Source organism: Lissotriton vulgaris, unplaced genomic scaffold, assembly GCF_964263255.1.
Source record: "Lissotriton vulgaris unplaced genomic scaffold, aLisVul1.2 SCAFFOLD_775, whole genome shotgun sequence".
Lineage (NCBI taxonomy): Eukaryota > Metazoa > Chordata > Amphibia > Caudata > Salamandridae > Lissotriton > Lissotriton vulgaris.
In genome coordinates this window covers 320,034-342,382 of record NW_028248826.1, presented here as the reverse complement: position 1 = coordinate 342,382, position 22,349 = coordinate 320,034, and the positions used below count along the sequence as shown (strand labels likewise).

The window sequence follows — 22,349 nt, the reverse complement described above, 5'->3', positions numbered from 1 at the left end:
CCCGGGCACACACACACACAGACGCACCCGAGCACTTCACAGGTCGTTAAAAGACCATTCACTCATTAATGGGGCTTTGTTGTATTTCACCTCTTCTTAGGCCCCTGCAGCTCAGCTCTGCCTATCACTGGAATGAATCCCCCGGCCTCCACAGAGCAGCAGAGTCTCTCAGAGTCGAGTTCCGGTTGCAGACACTCTTTAAAAATGTGTTTTAAAAACACGGGTATGATGTCTGCAAGGTCCGCGGGCCGCCAGGGAAGACTTGTCAGGCCGCTGTAGGCCCGCAGGCCGTACTATGAATAACCGTATGTTATACCATAGTCTGCAATGTAAGATTCCTCTGTGCTGTTTTCAGTCTTGTAAATGGTGTTAACATTTGGGGCATATCCGAGAACATCAATGGTACTGTTTGCTATTCTGTTTAATACGTTATATATAAATCATAATGTTAACATCAAACATATCTTGTAAAGTAAACACATTCAGACGATTTTGTTTGAAACCGATTCAATATTGATAAAGAGATGTGCAGGGAAAAGCAGGACTGTATTGAGAAGAAGTGTGCATTGACCCGGAGGCTTGTATGGAACAGTAGAACTATATATTAGAAAAATTCTGCACTCTCTCTCCGTTATTGTGGCTTATGTCCTTAATAGGGTAGCAGAAAGGGCATGGAGGGGGATGCACATTGTGATCTGCCTGGAGATCGGACATGTGATCACCTGTTGACCAGAATTTAAACACAAGTCTCCCAACAATTAGAAAGTGAACCACAGATGACTTCCTCATTGTGACTTCATGCTTCTCAGCCACTAGCTATTATAATCCTCCTCAAAGTTTCAGATTTTTTTCCCATGTTTTGCTAACAACATGAAGGCACCTCATGCTTTGCAAAATGATTTGAAGGGGTATAGATGGACCGACATCTGGGAAGAAATTAAAAGTGAAGACTTTTCAGATTTTAGGTACGAGGCAATGTAAACAAACATTGGCAAAGCTTATAGGTCTTGACTCTAAAAAGTCTATCTATTTGCTTTGCTATTACTTTTTTGTTCAGTTGCATGTGTATACAAGTCATAATGTGTGCGTCATCACAAACAAATGTGCATCTACTGTGACTTAGGTGGCCTTTTTCAGGTCTGTCAAAAAAATGAGAGAGACTCCTTTTACCAAGCCTGGGGAGCAGGGTACTACTACCAGGTAGAAATAAAAATTCCCTTGGTGGAAGGTTTGTATGAATACTGGGTCACAAAGGTCCAACACGAGAAGAATTGTTGAAATATTAGCCCATATGTCAGATCAAACACAGTTCTAAATGTTACCATACAAAGTCCAAAATATATGTTGAAAAATTGTTTTATTTTTAAAATCAATAGTGTTTGTAATTAAAAACTACAATAAAAGTCACAATCAATAACATTAAATTAATATATCATAAAAACATATATTGTACATATACAAAAAAAAACAATATTTCCCTAAAGAGCTAAATCTTAGAATGGTATACCTAATTCGTATGTTATACCATAGTGCCACTTGGCACTCTGCCAAGATGGCCGCGGAATAAGAGCTTCCCGAAGGAGCTCCCGGTTTTGGGATACCAATTTGGTCTATATCCCTGTTTAAACCCCGCTCCCTGGCTTCCCTCTACCAGCTCCCCGGGAACTTAAAACCCTGGCTGCTGCTACAAAGCGGGAAAGCAGGATTCCTCTTACCTACGGAATGGCTGATGTGGGCGTCCTGAGTCCAGTCCCGACACAGATCGGAACCAATTGCTGCTCATCTCTTCTGTGGTCCCCGGAGCGGTCTACTGGTCGGAGCTTGGCCTTCCCGGAACGAGACCCCAGCGTAACATCAGGAGTGAGCATCTGGCGTATGTGGCAGTGGTTTTCTCACATTTTTGGCGAGACGAGCAACGATTACCGCCTGACTCTAAAATGGCGGCTGCCCGCGGCAGCTCGGGCTGAGAACCTCACCCTAACATCGGATACCCCAACACTTGCGGTGCATATCGGCATGGAGAGGTGAGCTAAAGGGAGGCTCTGCCCGGGTAATCCACAATCCACGCAATAGGGGCCTGAGGGTATTGTCGAATTCTTGTAATCATTTGAACCCGACTGGCCAGGCACAAAATGGCGGCCACGCCGGACAGGCAGACCAATCGATGCTGAGGCGGATGTTCTAGAAGCCGATCGCCTCGGAAGCACTAGACGGCTAGCTCTGCCCACTCTGCTGCCATCGTTGAACACGGAGCCTTTCTGTTTTTGTTTTCACCACCACCCACGCATTAGCCACCACTTAGCCCCACTACTGCTGACCTTATGAAGACGCCCCCAGGCCCTTGACTCTACTCTCTGCTGGGCAGGTATGGGAACTTTCTACATCCAACTCCTATATTGGCCATCTTGGAGTGGCTGCTACTTGGACCTGAACACCTACCCACAGCTGCTGGCATTTTACACCGCCTCCTGACTCGAGCTCCCCTGTGCCTGCCCTTGCACCGGAGGTGAGCCGGCCACCAGCGCAAATAGCAACGGATGCTCTCGGCTTTTCAACGCGGCAATGCTCTTGACGGCGCTGCCTCGCGGCCCCCGTGCCTGACCTCAAGATGGCGGGGGACCCCGAACTTTGGCGCAATTTAACTCCCACTGGCTGCCCGGCGACCTGAAGCGGCATCGCATTCACCCGCGGGGGGTCGCTTGTGCCCAAGTCCTGCCTGAGCCCTGCCGTTGCACTGCCCGCCCCCCACCCATCCTGCTTCCTCTTACCGGTCAAGATGTGGAGGACCTCCTGCGATGGACAGACCTCGAGACAGCCCCCTTCCCACTCACCCCCGGATTTCCGGATGTGACATCCCCAGAGGAGGCTGAGCAGGGGACATGGCGGTCTCCAGAGCCCACTGAGGATCGCGGAACAAGCTCTGGAGCTTCTTTCTGATGTAGCCTGACCCTAAGATGGTGGCCATAATAAACACACTCGTTATAGAGACATTTGTGCATATTCACCCAGTGTTTTAACTATCTGCAGAGTGTTATGAGAGCTTCACTCTCAATCCGCTGTGACCCCCACCTCCCATGTGATTGGGAGCTCATCCTGCATCGCCGGTCCTTGGGCAAATCCTCCTGCCTCTTTCCTGACTTTTTCTCCCTCCCCCCTTCACCTTACCCCCTACCGCTCTACTCTTCTCTTCCTTCCAGTTAATGGCCCCTACGCTCACCTGTCCCTGCTTATAGTTACCACCATATGTATCCACTGGACTTCCTTATGTGAACTCTCCCTCTTCAGCTGAGACCTAGCTATTTTGACTGATGACCGATGGAGCTACTTTGTTTAGCTATAGGGGTGATGGGCTGGGGACTCCCTCCTCGGACGTCACCTACCCATTCGGTCTTTGGGCAGACTTCCCTTTTTCTCTCCCGCATTCCTTTCCCTCCCTCCCCTTGTCACACTCCTAATTCTTATATTTATTTCGCTCTTGGAACAAATGTAACTTATAACCTGTAACTCTGATCCTCATGTAAATACTGCTGGTACCTGCCTAAAATGACGTCCGCAACAAACCCTCATGCGTCTCTTCTGACCTTATCTCCTTCTACCCCCTACCCCTCACCGCTCTACTCTTCTCCACTTTCCTGCTTCTGACCTTTGCCCTCACCTGTCCTGGCCCTTTATTCCCCCCCGTTCTATCTGTGAATTCTTCCCTCGTCATTTGAGATCTAGCTATTTTGTCCGACACCCGATGGAGCTACCTGGTTTAGCTATAGGGGAGTCAGGCCAGGGATTCACTCCCTGGACGTCACCTACCCAGTCAGTCTTTTGACAGACTTCCTTTCATCTCTCTTGTCGTCTCCTCTCACTTCCTCCCTCTTTTTATTTCTCTCCTTCTCTCCTCTCTCAATGTATTGAGACTGACCTATTCTGTCTGATGCCCAATGAAGCTATATGGTTTAGCTATAGGGGAGATGGGCCGTGGATTACCTCCTTTGGTCGTCACCTACCCAGTTGGTCTTTAGACAGACTTCCTTTCGTCTCTACTGTTGTCTCTTCCCTTATTATTGCATTTCTTATATAGCGCCAGAATCGACCCCCGAAGGGGTATCTCCGCGCTTGCCTTGGGAACCCGTCCTGGTTTTTCCCTGTGAGATAGCCCCTACAGGGCATCCCCAAGGTGAAAGCCAGGCATCCCGCCGCGGGGGGGCCGTTGTGGAGATTAAGCAAGCTTAATGCCCAGAGTTGCATAGTGTGAACCCATGATTAGGTCAGGCACCGAAGCGAGAATTATCGAGTCCGTGGACATTTGAGCTCAACACCCTGCCGCGTCGGGAATCGAACCCTGGTCCCGGGTCTGACCTCTGCTTCAGGGTCTGCCTGCTCTAACCAGTGAGCCACTACCCCCCACTACTTCTCTCTCTGCTTTCTCTCCTCTCCTATTGTTTTGCTGATTGTTTGATATAATGTGTAATTGTTGATCTTTTTCTGTTATATTGTTGAACCACCTTGTTGCACTTCCTTTCGTCTCTCCTGTCGTCTCCTCGCGCATCCTGCCTCTATTTATGTCTCTCCTTCTCTTTTCTCTCAATGTATCGAGACTGAACTATTCTGTCTGATGCCCGATGGAGCTACCTGATTTAGCTGTAGGGGAGATGGGCCGTGGATTCCCTCCTTTGGTCACCACCTACCCAGCCGGGCTCTAGACAGACTTCCTTTCGTCTCTCCTTGTTGTCTCTTCCCTTATCCTCCCTCTCTCACCTCCCTCTATTTATGTCTCTCCTTCTCTTTTCTCTCAATGTATCGAGACTGAACTATTCTGTCTGATGCCCGATGGAGCTACCTGGTTTAGCTATGGGGGAGATGGGCCATGGATTCTCTCCTTGGCCATCACCTACCCAGTCGGGCTTTAGACAGACCTCCTTTCGTCTCTCCTTGTTGACTCTTATCTTATCTTTCCTCTCTCACCTCCCCTGCCCCCTCCACCACTTTTATCTCTCCTTTCCCACCTCTCCTAATTGTATTGCCTATTTTTCGATGTATTGTGTAATTGCTGATCTTTTTCTGTTACATTGTTGATTCTCTTGTAAAGCGCTCTGATTCCTTCGGGTCTAGCCAGCGCTATATAAAACTCTTTAAATAAATAAAATAAAATTAAAATAAATAATTCCAATCCTATGGCAAAAAGAATAACCACCTATGCCAACACGTATTACTACACAAGTCGATTAGACAGAGAGACATAAAACAGACAATACAATTTGTCATCAGATAACACATACGGGTTGAGCAATTTGATCACTAGTCCTAGATATAATTTCTCTTTCTTATCTATAGGATTAGTTATAGCCCATGGATTGTGTTGAATACAGCGCCAAGTCTGGCCATTGAGAGGGTTTTTGCATTTTTCCAAGACTATTATTTTCCAAAAGAGTTCACACAGAATATGCATAGAGAAGGGCTTTTGGTCAGAGGGATTCAACAATTGGTCTGTTGTCATTCACATGTTGCCTCCAATACTTGCAGCATACTGAATGGGATAATGGGTCAGTCCACTTTACCCATTGGCCTCCTTCGGTTTGAGTGACTGGACAAAGTCTGTGCACATTGTTCACATCTGTCTAAAAATAATTAAATTCTCTTCCATAGTAAAGCTGGTTCAAAGTGTGCTTTATTTTATTTATTTTTATACTGACTTTAAATATCAGCAATTTATCAGCCTGCACTTTGGGTGCCCAACTGGATGTGGATGTATTTCTGTCTTCTCTTTGAAGTCGCTATAATAAAGTGCTACACTAACACTATAACAACTTAGCTGCCTGCAATTTGAATGTTTAGTTTGATGGTGATTTATTTTTATTCATTTAAACATACTGATGAAACATTCATGGCACAACTGAAAGGTTTATTTTAAAAAAATCACTAGTATAGTGGCACAGTACATGTTTATTTTAATGTATTTTTTAATATTAACATATGACAGCCACATTTAGATAGCTGCATGCGTGCTTAATTTGCCATTTTATTTTGTGGCATATGCTTTCATTAAATAAAATATCATCGAACCAGGGAAGCCATGACCTATTGTCTTTGCCAATGCATGTTAATTCCGCAATCTAACAGGGTGAATGGCGAAAAAGTTCTAACAAGCTATGTACAGCATGAAAAAGTGAGAAGCCTGGCTGGACTTTCCAACTGCCAGGCACTGGTTAAAAAAAAGACATAAAACAAGTTGTTTGCACCAGAGATGGGGAACAGGGTGGGGAGCAGCAGGTGGGGGGGGGGGGGGGGAGAATGAGGAGCCCGGTAGCTTTTTGCAGCCACTGGGTCCTCGCAAGAAACAAATATATAAAAAATGACTTAGAAGACGATGGAAAACAGGACAAGGGCATGAAGGATAGACTCGTTAATGGCGCAGAGCTCTAAAACATAAGCCACATTACCCCGCAGCGAGCTGTCTAATCTTATAATGATATGAAAACCCTACCTATGACTGAAGAAATTCCTGAAAATGTGTATGACAGAGTTTGAGCTGGTATCCCATAGTAAATGTGCACACTGGCAGAAGAAGCAAGGAAATGCTAGATAAAAGAAAGACAAGTTTTCAAACAAAATCACAGATACACATAATATTACTCTCCTAGGGATAAAAAGTGTCATACATTCCTTCCTGTGCTTCCCCCCAGGACACAGAAGAGCATTGAAGAGTAGGCTCGGGAGTAAAATAGACAGAATGGCAACTGAAGTGTAGCACACACAAAGGGCATATTCAACACTGAAGAGCTGCGAGAATAATTCACCCTGAAACGACTGCATATCATTTCCCCTCAGCTCCCTGCATGCTGAATTGTAATGTCTGTTTCCATTGTGCTTTGTCAATGACGACATCCCACAGGACCAAAATATCCCTGCAAAGCAGTTTTTTTCACCTAGTGGGAGAAAAATGTGAATAAACGTATGGACGGTTTAATGTATCCTCTATCACGGAACAAAGAAACTGGGTTTAGATTCACAGGCACAAGCATTAGAATGATATGTACCTTTTTTGGGCATTCTTTGCTAAAGTGAGGGAAATATTCAAAGCCCAAAGCAAACGAAAAAACAACAATGCACTGACCAATAGAAAGACCACGATACAATGCAAAGACTTCGACGCAATGACCTTCGGTGACGCCATTTCATGGTAAATCATTAAGGGGCTGATGACCACCACCCCAGTTGCTGGCAAGCTGGTCAATACCTGCATGCTCCCAACAAAAAGGGCTGGTAGACAATGTGAGATATGGTACTAGAGACATACTGAGACTTATATACATCACTGGGCATGAGGACATATTTGCTCGCATGCTCTAGTTTCTGTGGTATTACAAAAACTCAATTTAAAGCATTTTACAAATATATATTTATTGGCACTCATCTAGCCATGCAAACGTGGAAATACAATTTAAAATACAGGCTGAAGTGTGACTTTGTTCCAATCTGTGTTTTGATCTTTAGATTGAAAGGCAACTATTTGAGGAAACAGTGAAAACCCTAAACAACTATTATATTGAAGCTGAGAAAATTGGCGGGAGCTCCTACCTGGAAGGTTGCCTGGCGTGCGCCACTGCCTACTTCATCTTTCTCTGCATGGAAACCCACTATGAAAAGGTAACATGGGCCTACTAGCTTCTAGGGTGGGCATGTTACACGCGCTTTCATGATTGTAGGATTGAGACGGGAGAGCAATATTTCCGCCTGTAGATTGCCATCAATAACAAGGCGACATAACGGGCATGTATCATTGCAGAATTCTTCAAGAACACTGGGGTTTTCTGGTATATGGTCATATGCGGGTACAGAATAGAATGACCGGGATTAAATCTGTCCAGACAAATTGTGCAAATGACACATTTTTATATTATATAAGTGCAGAATCTAAACCAGCCATGCCCTATTATTGCCAGGCGGTTGCAATTCCTATTTACGAAATGATACTGAATATTTGTTTTTTCACGAGAACTGCATTTTGGGAGTCAGATTTGACGTTCATGTAAGGCCAGTGCTCAAAAACGCTGAAAAGCCTCAGATTTTCTGGTTTAACTGTCCTTATCCCTGGAGCTCTGTTCTAAGATCTGGATTCCAAATCACCAAAAGTGGGAATCTTCAATGCACTTTGACACATTATTTTTCTCTTGGCATGGTACAATGACTTTGAGGCTTACTGTCTGAGAGAAGCATAGTGGAATATTCACGAAGGCATTTTGGAGTATGTAAAGTATAACTTCTGTAGAACTGTTTTCCATGCTCTTACATGCCTTAGGGCCTGATTACGAGTTTGGCAGTCATGGAGCGGGCCGCCATGCCAGCGCCCCACTCTAGGACCGCCAAACTTGTCCGGCGAGCACCCACCAGATTAGGAGTAATCTCATGGTCTGGTAAGTGGTCCTTTTGTATTCCCATTGGCAGTGTTTATCAATAAGGCACTGCAATGTGAACGCCAAAGCCTGTTCCTGCACGGCATGGATTGTAAAGTCCATGCCGTGTAGGAAAGAGGGTGACTGCACACAGGGGGGCACAGCCTGTGCCCCCATGCTGGCACCCTGTAGCCCTGAGGCAACAAGGGGCCCCTGTAAGGCCCCCTTTGTTTCCTCACCACCATAGTGGTGGCGGCCTCACCATGAAAACTGTGGCAGTGAGGAAACTCCTAATATACTTGGCAATGCCTAACTTGAGATAGTGAGGGAAAATTCATCTTAAAGAGCACAGTAATCTTCCCACTGGTGGTTGGAAAATATCAGACCTTCTGCTAGAGCTCTTCAGACATAGTGCTGACATAAAAAATAGGCTCAGTGTTAGGAGTATGCAGTGGCAAATGAGTGGCAGATAAACTTGACACAAATGGTGCGTAAAGAGACTTACCACACTAATAAAGATATTTCTCCTCGTTGTGCCTCACTTATGCCTCCCCAGTGAGGCGTAAGTTTTGGGCACTGCCTCAGAGTTACGATTTCTCGTAAATCCGGGGCAGTATCGAAAACCATGCATGTTGCTGGGAATGCCCCCAACAACACCCATTGCATGCCCCTTTAACGTAAAGAACTGCATTAAAGGGAACAATATTCATGAGGCAGCATTAAGCCAAAAAATAAAAGTGGCTTGGTGCTGCCTCGTAAATATGGAGTAAGTTCCTGTGCCACCTGAGCGTCACAAAAAGTGACCTTCCAGCGGCATGGCCCTGTTTTTTTTTGTTTTTTAAATGTACACGTGCTAATCGTTCCATGTGGTGGAAAATATTAAAATTTGCACTCAGACAAATTGACCTAGGTTTAATGAAATGTCTTTTGCCGGCCAGGCATACATAAATTTAAAGAAAAATATCTGAGCCTTGAGCTGATTCCAAAGGACGCAAAGCTAAACATTTGTGAGCAGGATGGAGCCATACGTCAGACTTGGCATTTTACATCGTTATCTCCCCGTTTCTTGATGAGAGACGTTAATTCAATGTTTTAGTACTTTGCCGAAGGTTGTTTCAACGCGCATTGAGGAAGGATCTAATCTGCACAGGAGTAATTACCCGCGCACTCCCTGTCTGAGAGGGCCCGCCTCGTAAACCAGCCTGACCTTTCAGAGTGGATTAACTTTTACAGCAGAAACCTCTCTGGGGCCCAGGCGAAGGACAACAATTGGTCCCTTTTTTGAACAGGGGCTGCGTGTCTATCACTGTCTGTAAACTAGCACAGCGTTAAGACTGTGAAAATTGTGTAAATTGTCCTCTGCAATATGGCTGACTCTTTTGGCTTCACCCTTACTTTCCAGATACCGAGGGAAGCTACAAGTATCCATGTAAAATCAATCATTCATCCAGTCATATGTTGCCCCGTTGGTGAAATGCTCTCGCCCTGGGAAGGATTTTCCAAACAGAGCAGCGTGGTGCTCTTTCTGTTTTTTTACGCTGTGTTCGTTTTCGACTGCTTACTATTTCGCACCATGTGGCATATTATAAGTGGTGCAATATTCTCCATTTATTTCTGAGGCCACCTGTGCTGTATTTCGGTGAAGGGCCGGGCAGGTTTTATTTTACCAGCCCTTTCCCGGGAGGCTGGAGTTCTTGGTGGTGGTTTTGAAAGTCCAGGGTCCTTCTTGGTACCTCTTTCACTTTCCCCAGTTCCCCAAGGTTAATTGCAGCAGGCAGGGGGAGGCTTCAACAGAGAGACACGGAGAAGGAGGGATGGCGAAGGCAGAGAGAAAGTAATTAGAGACTGAGAGAGAGAGAGTGGGGAGAAGGAGAACAAGAACATGGTTGGATGTAAACAGAGAGATAGTGCCAAGGGACCATGGTGGCAGTGCAGGTTTTAGTATTTTTGCCAGATCTGTTTTTGGTTCCTGGGCCTGCGTTGGCCATGTTTTCCCATTGAACTATCACTCATCAGCTACTTCAATGTGCTTCATCTTAGTTAACGGCACATTCACAACAAATAAGCGGGATCGTGAGTTGCAAATTATTAATCTGTTGCACCCTTTATAATTTATTCAAATTTTGCCAGTAAAATGGTGGGGCATATTTACATAAAAAATGTGAGGTGGGAGCTGTACTAAATTCAGTAGGACCATGCTCTGACATTTTTTAAACGGTACAAAAGGGAATGGTGATGGACGGAGCATCTGAACCAATCAAACACTCACACCTAGTCAACAGATCTGGGTTTAATCCATCACCGTTCTTTAGCCCACTCTGCCACCCCAGTTCAGACATGGCCATATGCAAATCAGTCTGACCCTGTGCCTCATGGGAACAGCCCAGCCCGAACCACCAAGCTATGCCTTCCCTGGACCGGAAACAAGCTTCCCAGGACCGGTTTCTGGCATTACAGCCGTCTTTAGCCAGGCTTGCTTGAATCCAGTGGAAAAGTGAGCAAGGGACTCACGTCTGAGCATACCCTGCCAACTTATGACGAACAAAGCGGTACAAAAGGGGGTGGTGATGGACGGAGCATCTGAACCAATCAAACACTCACACCCAGTCAACAGATCTGGGTTTAATCCATCACCGTTCTTTAGCCCACTCTGCCACCCCAGTTCAGACATGGCCATATGCAAATCAGTCTGACCCTGTGCCTCATGGGAACAGCCCAGCCCGAACCACCAAGCTATGCCTTCCCTGGACCGGAAACAAGCTTCCCAGGACCGGTTTCTGGCATTACAGCCGTCTTTAGCCAGGCTTGCTTGAATCCAGTGGAAAAGTGAGCAAGGGACTCACGTCTGAGCATACCCTGCCAATTTATGACGAACAAAGCGGTACAAAAGGGGGTGGTGATGGACGGAGCATCTGAACCAATCAAACACTCACACCCAGTCAACAGATCTGGGTTTAATCCATCACCGTTCTTTAGCCCACTCTGCCACCCCAGTTCAGACATGGCCATATGCAAATCAGTCTGACCCTGTGCCTCATGGGAACAGTCCAGCCCGAACCGCCATGCCATGCCTTCCCTAGAGAGGAAACAAGCTTCCTAGGAGCGGTTTCTGTTTTTGCATTACAGCCATCTTCAGCCAGGCTTGCTTGAATCCAGTGGCATTTTGCATTACAGCCATCTTCAGCCACCCCCTTTTGTACCGCTGACATTTTTAAAAAGCAGGGATGCGCCATATTCACAAGACTGCGTCTCACTCCTGTGTTTCCCTAGTACTGGTGCATAAAAAGAAGCCTAGCGCTAGTGCAGGCACCCTGCCACCATGTGGCAAGGGTGCCTGCACTACAGGGGCAAATGTTTTCTGTTTTGGTGAAGTTCCGGATTATACACATATTTTTATTGGTAATTTTTCCCATTGTCCATTTTGTTTTACAGAAATATATTGCACTCAAAAACTCGTCTCATTTGGTGGAAATGGAAAGGGCTTTTGTATATCTTCTGTACTTTGTCTCATGGCCTAAATTCCCCACCAGTTGAATGTTTGCAAAAAATATTGATGCCAAATGTAATATACTTTGCAAACAATTCCAGGGCACACAGCGGGGTAAGGGCATTGAAGGCCAGATGTGTGAATGTTTTTGCGTTTGACAAAGGTTCGATTCATAGAATTGGGCCGATTGCAATAGAAAAAAGGCTTTTTGGCATGTATTGTAACCAAATTGCAATTCTGTGACACATTAATGGGTTAAGTGTGTCTATACAGTGTCAGATTGGTTGTTCACACTGTATGCATTGGCAGTCAAATTATCTTAAAGTAAGTGGTTTACAAACTTTAAAAGATACACCATGGGCACTACTTACATCTGATAGATCATAACCTGACATAAAAGGAGACAGGCTAATAATTTCCAGCATTTTGATTTCTTCAAAACCAGTGCTTAATTTGAGCCAGTGGTTTGCGGTGCTTAGCATCAGCACTTAATTGCCAGCACTGGTACCAATGACAATCTGCCACATGGTGCCGTTTTTTTAATTCAGAAATGATCACAACAACAGTTGTTCATTAATTCAATATACATTAAGAATGACTAATACCTGCTGCCAAAGCCATTCTTTTCACTTTGAGGTCCTGAAATTGTCCGAATTGTCACACTTGTAGAGACTTATTAGTTAGGCTGTTACTGAAATTGATAGCAGCAATGGGCAGTGTAGGTGGAAGTGGCTTGCTGACTAGAGCCCTGGCACTTATTTGTTTTACAAACTAAGCACTGCTCAAAACCGGCTACAATACTTCCGAACAGCATATATCCGTAGCAGCAACTTCCTGATAGTTTTCAGGACTTATAGATTCTTAATGTTGGCAGTCGACAGACTGCTCCTCCTGCCACTCATGGTTGTCCCAAACTTCAAAAAGAACACCTTCTAATGATGGTCTCTTATAAGGACAGAAGCACAATTTCACTGCAGGCCTGCCTAGCTCATCTGCTGTGTTATTACAACATAACAATAGAGGAACAAGTCTTAACCAAAAGCCGGCTACACATTTCCATACATTTGTTTGCAATAGCATTTTTTCTGCTTGTCTACTTACACTTGCTATTGCATAAGTTATCTCTACATTTACCACATCTCCAAATTTCAAGGAGCATTTTCAAACATTGTTTTATTACTTTGAATATCCTGGGTAAGGGCCGACACTGTTGTCATATACAAGAACTGGGTTGAACTTGTGTTGCAGTGTTTTATGCTCGCTGATGATGGAGGAAAAAACAAAAAGATACTGCTGGGCGCAATGTAATGGCTCGGACACTGCTCAGTGTAATACTTGAGTAGGACACTTGCATTTGGCCTTCCAATATCTGCATTACCTCCTCACCAGCAGTCCTTGTCCCACTCCACACCCAAGAGCACCAGTGTCCTCCTCCACAGAGACCTCCTTTATTAGCACGCAGTAGCGGCCCGTGGTGGGAGTGCTGCTGGGGCTGACTAGAGCGGAGTGGGGGTAGTTCAGCTCAGTATTCCTAGCAGGACAATCCCAGACACACGCAGCCCTCGTGGCCACAGAGATATGTCAGAGGCGCCACCCATTTCCACGCAGCTCTTGTCAGTGCTTAATTTGAGCCGGTGGTGGCCGGTGGGCGCCACCAGCACTCTTTTTTGGGGACCGGATCGGCCCTTGCAGCTTCTGCTGACATTGAGCCATATGGCTGGTGCAGCATTTTCTTCTGTACCTCATTTATAACCTCTCGTATAATCTTATTTGATGAGATATGGAAAGGGGTAATGGCAAATCAATAACCATGCCGGCTGCATCCTACGAGAATTACAGGGGCAGGTGCTGCCAAGTTTGTATTATTGTGCCAGGCAGCCTTCAGCTGCCGCAAGACCCCTTTTGTCAGAAAATGGGGAAGCTGCAGGCAATGGCACGTGCATGGCAAGGAGTGAGCCAGTGATGTAGCCCACATCATCAAGTTTTGTGGTGGGGAAGTAATAATGAGCAATACATAGGTGTGAGGATGCCACAATTGAAATCAGGACATTTTGACGTTGAAATGCGGTAGCAATCGAAATGTAAGGGGGCCGTATATAAACTTTGTTTGTTGCAACATTCTTTCTTTCTGTCTTCTTTTATTCTTAAAGGAAATGATAATGAAATAAGGCACCATTCCAACGAGGGGCACTTCAGAACTGTGCCTTTGTAAATTTTGCTAGATTTCATTTTAAAACTAAAATAGTGGATGATGTTTTATTTATTTCTGGTATACGTCTGAAATCATTTTGTGCTTTAAATATTGCCAACTGAACGCCACTCTTTCTGTTATCAGCCTCAGAAGGTTGAAAGTCAGAGTCAACAATGTAAGTGTTTTAACTTGTTGACTCCTCTGGTTACTTAGAGATCTTGTTCTCAGGTACAATAACCCAATGAGATGATGCTTTGTCATACTCTGAACAATTGCATGTTTTTACTCTTAAGTGATCGTTGTAACATAAGTACAAAAACAGCGTAATATGCCGTCACTGTAATTCTTTCCGAGCAGGCATATCACTTCTGGAAGCATGCATGCGGTGTTGTGAGGACTAGCCTTGAAATCCAAAAATACTGTTCCATGACCCAGACGAATGGGCAGTACAACCTGAGAAGAAGGGGTTCATTTTGTGTAGTGAAATGAAGTCTTGTTGCATAAAAGAGTTTGAAGGCACAATCATATTTCCCTCGGTAGGTCACCTGCTCAACATGAACTTACTACACTTTTCTGATTTTATTCTGAGCCTTTTGTATTAGTCATTTGACGTGTGCTAGATAAGGCCGGTAGAGGTAGGGAAGAGTCTTTCAAATGTCAGACAGAACCTGACACTGACCGCCTCCTAAGCTCGAATAGACTTGCGAAGCCATTGGCCGCGACCTTACATTCTTAAGATGGCCTTCTAAAGTCCTCTGCAGCTGAGGCTCTGCTCCATTCAAAACTTAGTTTACGAGGCTCGTCTGTCTATAAAACCCTAAGTTAAGCTTGTTCTGTTGCGATAGGACGTGTCAAGCACAACATTTTAACCTGCCAAAAAAGGAGTCACCATCCCTCAAAAATCAATACAAACGACAGCGTTAGAGTCAGCGTAGAGACAGAGACATCGCAGAGACAGCTAAGAGTGTAAAAAAAAGCTTGCTCAGTGGAGCGACGGGGGGAGGGAAACTGAAGGCACGCGATGCGAGAGCTGCCAGCCTCCGGGAACAGCTGTCCATACGCGTGCACATCTCCTGTCCGCGCGTGCCAACTTCTGTCTCCCTTCGGGACAGAAATCGGCAGCAATAGTCTCGTTAGCGAAGCAGCTGCACTGCATTCGCTAGCGAGACCTAAAAAGGATTCACCCCTTCCAGTATTGCCGACTCAAGTACTTCCTGTGTCAATCTGCAAAGGCGGGGTGGACCATTGCACTTATGTATTTCTTTCTGTAGTAAGTGTACTCCTAGCTAATAAGTACAAATCATTGTTTATTTTTATAATTCATTGTTTGTATTAGTAATCATAATTCCTTTTTACGAGATGCAGATAGGCCTGCTCTAGCGCCTTCTCCCTGATTTGTCTGTCCTAACTACAGATGAAACTAGAAGTCGGATTCCACAGAGCTATATCCGGTATCTCAAAGCAGAACACTCATAATATTTCAAAGGCATTCTCCCTCATGCCTGCAGATCTCGAGTAGATGGAGGCTCCAAGTGAACTGTGCCTCCTAGAAGAGCAGCCTAGTTGTTGTTCAGAAATAATTTTCACATCGAGTAGAATTGCTTTGTCACCCCCAAAATTCAAGCTTACATAGACACATGGAACATTGGGATTGGTGCATTCTCTGGTCATATAAAGACACAAATTAGGAATAAAAATTTCTTTCAAGAAAGACAAAGATGGCTCAAATGTTGAGTGAGGTACATTTGTTTCTTCTCTGCACAAAGATCGAGCACTGACTTTAGGCCAATAGAACAGGATGAGATGAAGTGTAGAGTCTCTACAATAGCACGTCAGCAGAAGACTTTCATGTTCACTCAATTCACTCAAAGATCCCTTCTGATTCAGATGATGGAGGGTGAGGTGCTGCAGCCAAGAAAGTTAGCTGTTTACAGAAAACACCTATCCGAACTTACCTTCACACAACTACACATGCCTTGAGACCTACATATAGAAGCAGGGGCTAACTGTTAATACAGTGCTACTGTGGAAACTAAATAAAATGTATATACCACACTGTACATAAAAAGTACCTGTGTCGTCTTCTCAGCTAGTTGAAACACCATTCTTTCATGGAGGAGTGGCGTGCATTCGGTGGGGACCAAGTATACAAATTCTAGAGTAGTCACAGGGACACACTTTCAAACAAAATCTGTAGAAATCTAGGGAAAAGCTTTACTCTGGAGTTAAATATATGATCACCAATCCTTTCATTTCTGGCTAGTAAGTGGGAGAGGAGAAGAGGGCTCTTTTTTAATGGTGGCTCTTTGTCTCCCCACAGGTGCTAAAGAAGATATCCAGGTACATCCAGGAACAGAACGAGAAGATCTACGCTCCCCGTGGACTCTTAATCACAGACCCTGTTGAACGTGGGATGAGAGTGATATCCTTTTTCAAGTTCTCTTCTTGCCTTGCTGGTTGTCATTTTAGCTCGGCTCGGAGTGTTCTAAAGTGACAATTTAGAAACACAGCAAGGGAGCAGCAGGGTACAGAAAATTGGAAGTCTATAGTAACCTTTAATATGCTCACTAGATCAGTGATAAATTGTACATGTCTATATAAATAACAATGTTTATTTATTTAAAAGGCAGACAAGACAATTAAAAGATAGGCACATTAATTTAATTGAGTGACGTAGTTCTATTTTATAATGTAGAGTAACATTTTGGAATGGCAAAACTTTAGTTTATTGCACTGCAGTTAATAGATATAAAATAGACAACCCACTCATATTACTGAATGAAAATCGTACCACTCTAAGCAGCAGACTTTCGCATTGCAATTGCTAAGGATGAAAAACAAAATGACAAAATGTTACTTGTATTGTCATTGTGCATCTCATTTGAATGTATCACTCACATTGTTGGGAGCAAGGGGGCAGAGTTATAAGCCCCTTGCGACACTTTTGCACCAGCGTTGCGTCACTTTTTGTGACGCAGCAGCAGCGTAAACAGTGCGCCACGTTGTGGACAATTTACAAAGTGACGCTTCTAGGGAGATGCATCACGTTGTAAGGCCCTGTGTTACATTGTACCTGTGTCACGTTTAATGTATGCAGGGTGAACATTCCCTCGCAGGAAAGACTTGTAGAAGTGACGCCATAAAATCTACAAGATTTCATTGCGCCACTTCTAGGACGCCACTGTGTCAAAACCCTATGCCTGCTTGGAGCAGGAGGAAGGAGTGATGCAGTGTATTGGGAATAGGCCTTGCAGTGAATTGCTGGAGTTGCGTTGTGTTTGCGACACAACTCCAGCAATGTGTGACTTTTGCGCCAACCGATGCCTCCAAATTTCTGACGCATCTGTCAGTCCTTGCACCATGGTGCGCCATATTGTAAATATGGTGCATCCAAGGTGGCGCAAGGGTTTCGCAGGGAGGCACTGGGAAACTGACGCATCTATGCAGATGCATCAGTTTCTTGTAAATCTGCCCCAAGGAGTATATCCCAAAACCTTCTCAAAGCTTTGCAAGCATGAGAGAATTTGAAAGGGGAGATATGATGGAAGGGGTCTTGCCTCTTGCCAAAGGGTCTGAAAAAAGTATGTGGTTGACAATTTATAAAAAAATATTACAACATGCAAAATTAGAAAATACCATTGACAATTCAGAAACGTGGTCTTTCTCACTCGTGTTGGAACAATATAAGCACTAAATGCAGATGTAAAGCATAAAATAGATATCTGCAGCTAGGGAGCACACATGCTAAAGCGTGCAAAATAACAGGAACCAACCCTCACTAACCAGCCGTATTTGTAGTATACCCACTTTTATGTATAGCATTCTCGGCCGAAAAACATTAGAGTGCTTTACAAGAGCAACGATAAAATTGAACAAATTTAGAAGATAGAGTGAAGCGAATAAAACAACATTAATGCAAGAACAGGAACCAAACCATGAATCAAGTACAGCGTAGCAATTCACTCTGTGATGTACAAATTTCAGAATATGCGTGCACAGCAATATTTAGATAGGAATTTGTGAAGCTGTACAGGTTTGATATATCTCTATTCTATATTGTTGTCAACATGGAATATATCTGGGGAGGATACTAGAAGAAAGAGTATAGTGTAATAAAAGAAACATTGTAGAGATAAGGCAGGATAGGGAAGTCTCGTGAAAGACATCTATCTAGAAATCATTTAGACTGACTAACTGACTGACTGGTGTATTATAAAGCGCAATATTGCTGAGGCGTATTGGCGCTGAGGAAGGTGAATACCGAAGCCTACGTTAGTGTTTCTCAAGCTAAGGAAAGAGCCACGTCTTTATCGATTTTCTAAGAAGAACTCTGTTAGGTTGTACTCTCATCAGAGTGGGAAGGGATTTCCACAGTTTAGCAGCTTGGTAGGAGAAACATTTTCCTCTCCATCTGGCTCTTTTTATCCTAGGGACCAGAATCAGTCCAGTTTTGGTTGACCTAAGGCATCGTTGTGGCGAGTACCGGGTAAATAGATGCTGAATATCCGTAACTCCTCCTCCATGCAGAGCCCTGTCTACAAGGCCCTGCATGGTTAAGAGCATGAAAATGGAAAAGGGAGTGCGGGGGGCTAGGAACTAGAGACCAAGGAAGAGAGTGGAATAAGCATCTGAACGATGCGTTTATTTAAGCCGAGACAAGCAATGTCTGTAAATGAGAAGATGGTTCAGCTCAATCTTGAAGGTTATCAGTGCGAACTCGGAGAAATGTAGATAGAGAATTCTAGACTCTGGTCACACTGCCAGAAAGGATCATTGTGCTTTTCTTTTTGCATGCTGGGGGTTGTAGAACAAGCCTATCCTTACTAAGTAACAGAGGGTGCAAGTATTTAAAGCCTAATGAGTACTTCATAGTAGAATCATATCGCTTCCATAGGAAGCCATTGTAGAGTTCAAAGCACTGAAGTATTATGGTCAAATTATTTGGATCCAGTAACGAAACGTGTCAGTGCATGTAGTACTGCCTTCAAGGAGGTGACGGGTACTTTAGGTAGACCTGTCAAGAATGAGTTCCAGTAGTCAATTGTTGACAATACCAGGGACTGAACAAGTGCTTTGCAGTCTTGTAAACGAATAAACAGACAAAGGTCCCAAAGAATAGTTGAAAATATGCACTCTTAACTATTGCACCAATATGTGTTTGCAGGTTAAATATTTTGTCATGAATTAAACCAAGTAATTTAGCATTTTACTATGATAACAGGTCTGCAGCTTCAATGAATCATTTTTCGATAGAAGGGCAACATTGAACCACATTTATTTGGATTTATAAGGGAGGTTCAAGTTCTTCTTGGAGCTGCTTGGTAGGTATGGCAGAGTAAGATAAATGGAGTTGATTTTCTGGTCAAAGAACATAGCAAATTCTTTGAAATTAGGCTCCGGAAACTACAATTTGCACCACCCACCCTATGTCAGATTGTATCAAGGACTCCAGGAGGAGCATCTCTCAAAATTAAGTAATATCTGCCTACGGTAGTTGAGTTCCAATGCAGAGAAATAGGCAAAGGTATACGCCAGTAAAGAACAAATGAAAACAGGGTAAAGAACAGGATAGAGAAGGTAAAACAACTCTAATAGGGGTGAACAGGGAACAGAACCAATAATTAACAAATACACAATTTGTCTTGTACACAGGTAAGACACAGAGATTCTCATAGCAACAGGGAATGCCAATGTCTCTGTGCAGATTACTCTTACAGGTAGTCAACTTTGCGAAACCCCATTGAAAGGCGGCAGCAGAAGTAATTCTGTATCTGGACTCTAGGGCTCAAACACGGATTGTACTTGTATACACAAGACAAGCACTTATCTGTCCAGCAGGAGACTCAGTGGGGATTCCTTGGGAAACAGATATGTCCCACTGTCAGAGTTAATGCACTTAAGACTACATGTAACTCAAGAGAAAGGATGGTGCAGGGTTTACGTCCTGGATACCAGGAGTCAACCCCAGTACAAAAAGAATACACTTATGCACAGGTGAGGACAAAATAACACACTTACCAGACGCAAAGAGCCCAAGTGGAGTAAATTGAGCAAGCATTAGAAAGGAACTTAAGAACGGTGGCACATAGTAAGGAGCAGGGTATTCAAGGAAAAACGGCAGAACAAATGGGGCAAGATAAGAACAAAGATTCTATCTACTGAGGCAAACAAGAGAGGCTGGAACTGTAAAGGAGCTAGTGACTGCAAGAGAAACACAGAGAAAAGGCTCATAAGCAAGGAGCAGAAGCTAGGAGACCGGACTTAATGCAAGAGTTATGACAAAAATTGAATACGCAAGGAAAATGACAGAGGAATAGAAATAAACAGCATAGAACAATTAGAAAGTGCGCAGTCCACTAGCTGCAAATGACTGTAGAAAAAAAGGCTGATAAGGGATTAAAAGAAAGGCAAATCAGGACTGGGAGAAATCCACAGCAAGCGACACAGGAACAGGACACATGCTCTGGTTGAAGCAAGGCAGGAACTGGTCAGGAAAAGAGACGAAGAGATCTGGTACACCAAGGAACCAACTTCAATACAAGAGCAAGGAACTTCAGGCAGTGGCAGCTTAAAAGCATTTGAGGCAGCAGTTAGCCCAGTCCGGAGTCACGCGGCTGGGCTGCGTAAGACTAGTCACAGGTGTGCACAATTTCCACCTCTCAGAAGTCTTGGAAGAAAGAAACCAGTGCTGAGGAACAATAGGCTGCTCCCATTGAAAGTACTGCACCGTGGATGCCAGGTCCCTATGAATACTGGGCAGAATATTCTGAGATCTGTAGCCCATGGAAGCAAACACCGTTTTTCCAATGTTTCCAAAATTAAAATGGGAAGCAGACAAAAATCATGCAGGGACTTTTACTTAGTTTTATTTGTGACTTTCAGGCTTGAGTTTGTCCATGTGCATGCCCCCCTAGAAGTGGAGTGATGAAATTGTAACAGATTGTGTTTTCCAATATCTTCAAAAGCATCTTCATTGTAGGTCTTCATTATGCTGTGCCTGGATTACAGCACAAGAAATGCTTGATACCACATGATCAACAAGTACTACAGTACCGAGATCAAAGGCGATTTTATTTCCAGATAGCCACAATGTGCCATAAGACATCAATCCACCCCACACTGAGTGCTATTATTCCTTTTCCTAAATTAACTAACTAGGGTTGAGTTAATGTTTATGATTAAGTTGCTTCTAGTGCATGCTGTAAAACATAATTCCTTCTAGGCACTTCAAGCTAGCTTTATGCTATCCTTGCCCTGGGAGAGACATAATGTAGCCAAGAAATACAATACAAGGTAAGTCAAACCTTACCTCCATTTATATGGATGCATCTTGCCATACTAACAGGGGATTTCACAAGTCATTACATTGGAATCATACCACAGGGGGCATACATTTTGCCAGGAGGAGAAGGTAGGCAATAAACAGAGCAATCCACATGATATGTACAGAAAGAAGATCTGAACCTAAGGCTTGTTTCATGTTTATCTAATGTCTACCATTGCTTTTCCTTCCTTAACTCAATCTCTCTCCAGATCGAGGTGGCAATTTATGAGGACCGATGCAGCAGTGGCAGCAGCAGCAGCGGCAGCTCCAGCAGCACCACCAGCGCTGGCGGGGGAGGGGCGGGCACTCTTGGACGATGACTGGCAGAGAGTCCCTGCGGGGACCCATACTGCCGGGACGATGGCCTCTCTGAAATTCGCAGGTTGCGATATCAGAGCACAAGATTCTAATATTGGCCTACAAGTGACTTTTATATATTTCAGGGTTGGGTGGGCTTTTATAAGGGAGGGAAGTCAGTTAACAAGGGCTGAAATATCATGAGCAATGTGCATATCAAAGACAAGAGCAGATTTAGAACTCAGCATAAATTCAATTGAAGCCAGAAAGGCTGTGCAAAGACAACCAACAAATTGTGTGGGACAACTAAAAGATATTCTTTTCTGTCTTATACATTTCTGATGCCTGCTAAATAATAATGGCATTTTTATTCAAAAGTGGTCTAACACCTCACTCAAACATCGTTCTGCAGTTTTGACACAAAGAGGCAAAGCAGAGAGGGAGCATAAAATGAATTAAATCTCGATTTGTTGTATTTTCAGCAGGTCCAGGAGGGCGGGATGCATGCCAGAATTTCAGGATAAATAACCTACATTTATATTCATTCATTGTATATACATTTATATTTTGTGAATGGCATGAAAATCTGTCATGGAATTTGTACATATTTTCAACTCACTTTGCTATAACAGTAAATAGCCAATAGAATACTCCCTTACAGCTGTG

General features: G+C 44.0%; 1 protein-coding gene across 1 annotated transcript in view; it reads left to right on the top strand.

Annotated features, from left to right (window-relative positions):
* GOLGA7B (golgin A7 family member B) overlaps positions 1-21,816 on the top strand; it is a 173,322-nt gene extending 151,506 nt beyond the window's left edge. Inside the window, exons 3-6 of the mRNA XM_086950193.1 lie at positions 7,486-7,638; positions 16,383-16,481; positions 18,400-18,402; positions 21,596-21,816. Of these exons, the coding sequence (XP_086806319.1) occupies positions 7,486-7,638; positions 16,383-16,481; positions 18,400-18,402; positions 21,596-21,706 (366 nt within the window). The 3' untranslated portion in view covers positions 21,707-21,816. The remainder of the gene's footprint in view (positions 1-7,485; positions 7,639-16,382; positions 16,482-18,399; positions 18,403-21,595) is intronic.
* The last annotated feature ends 533 nt before the right edge of the window (positions 21,817-22,349 follow it).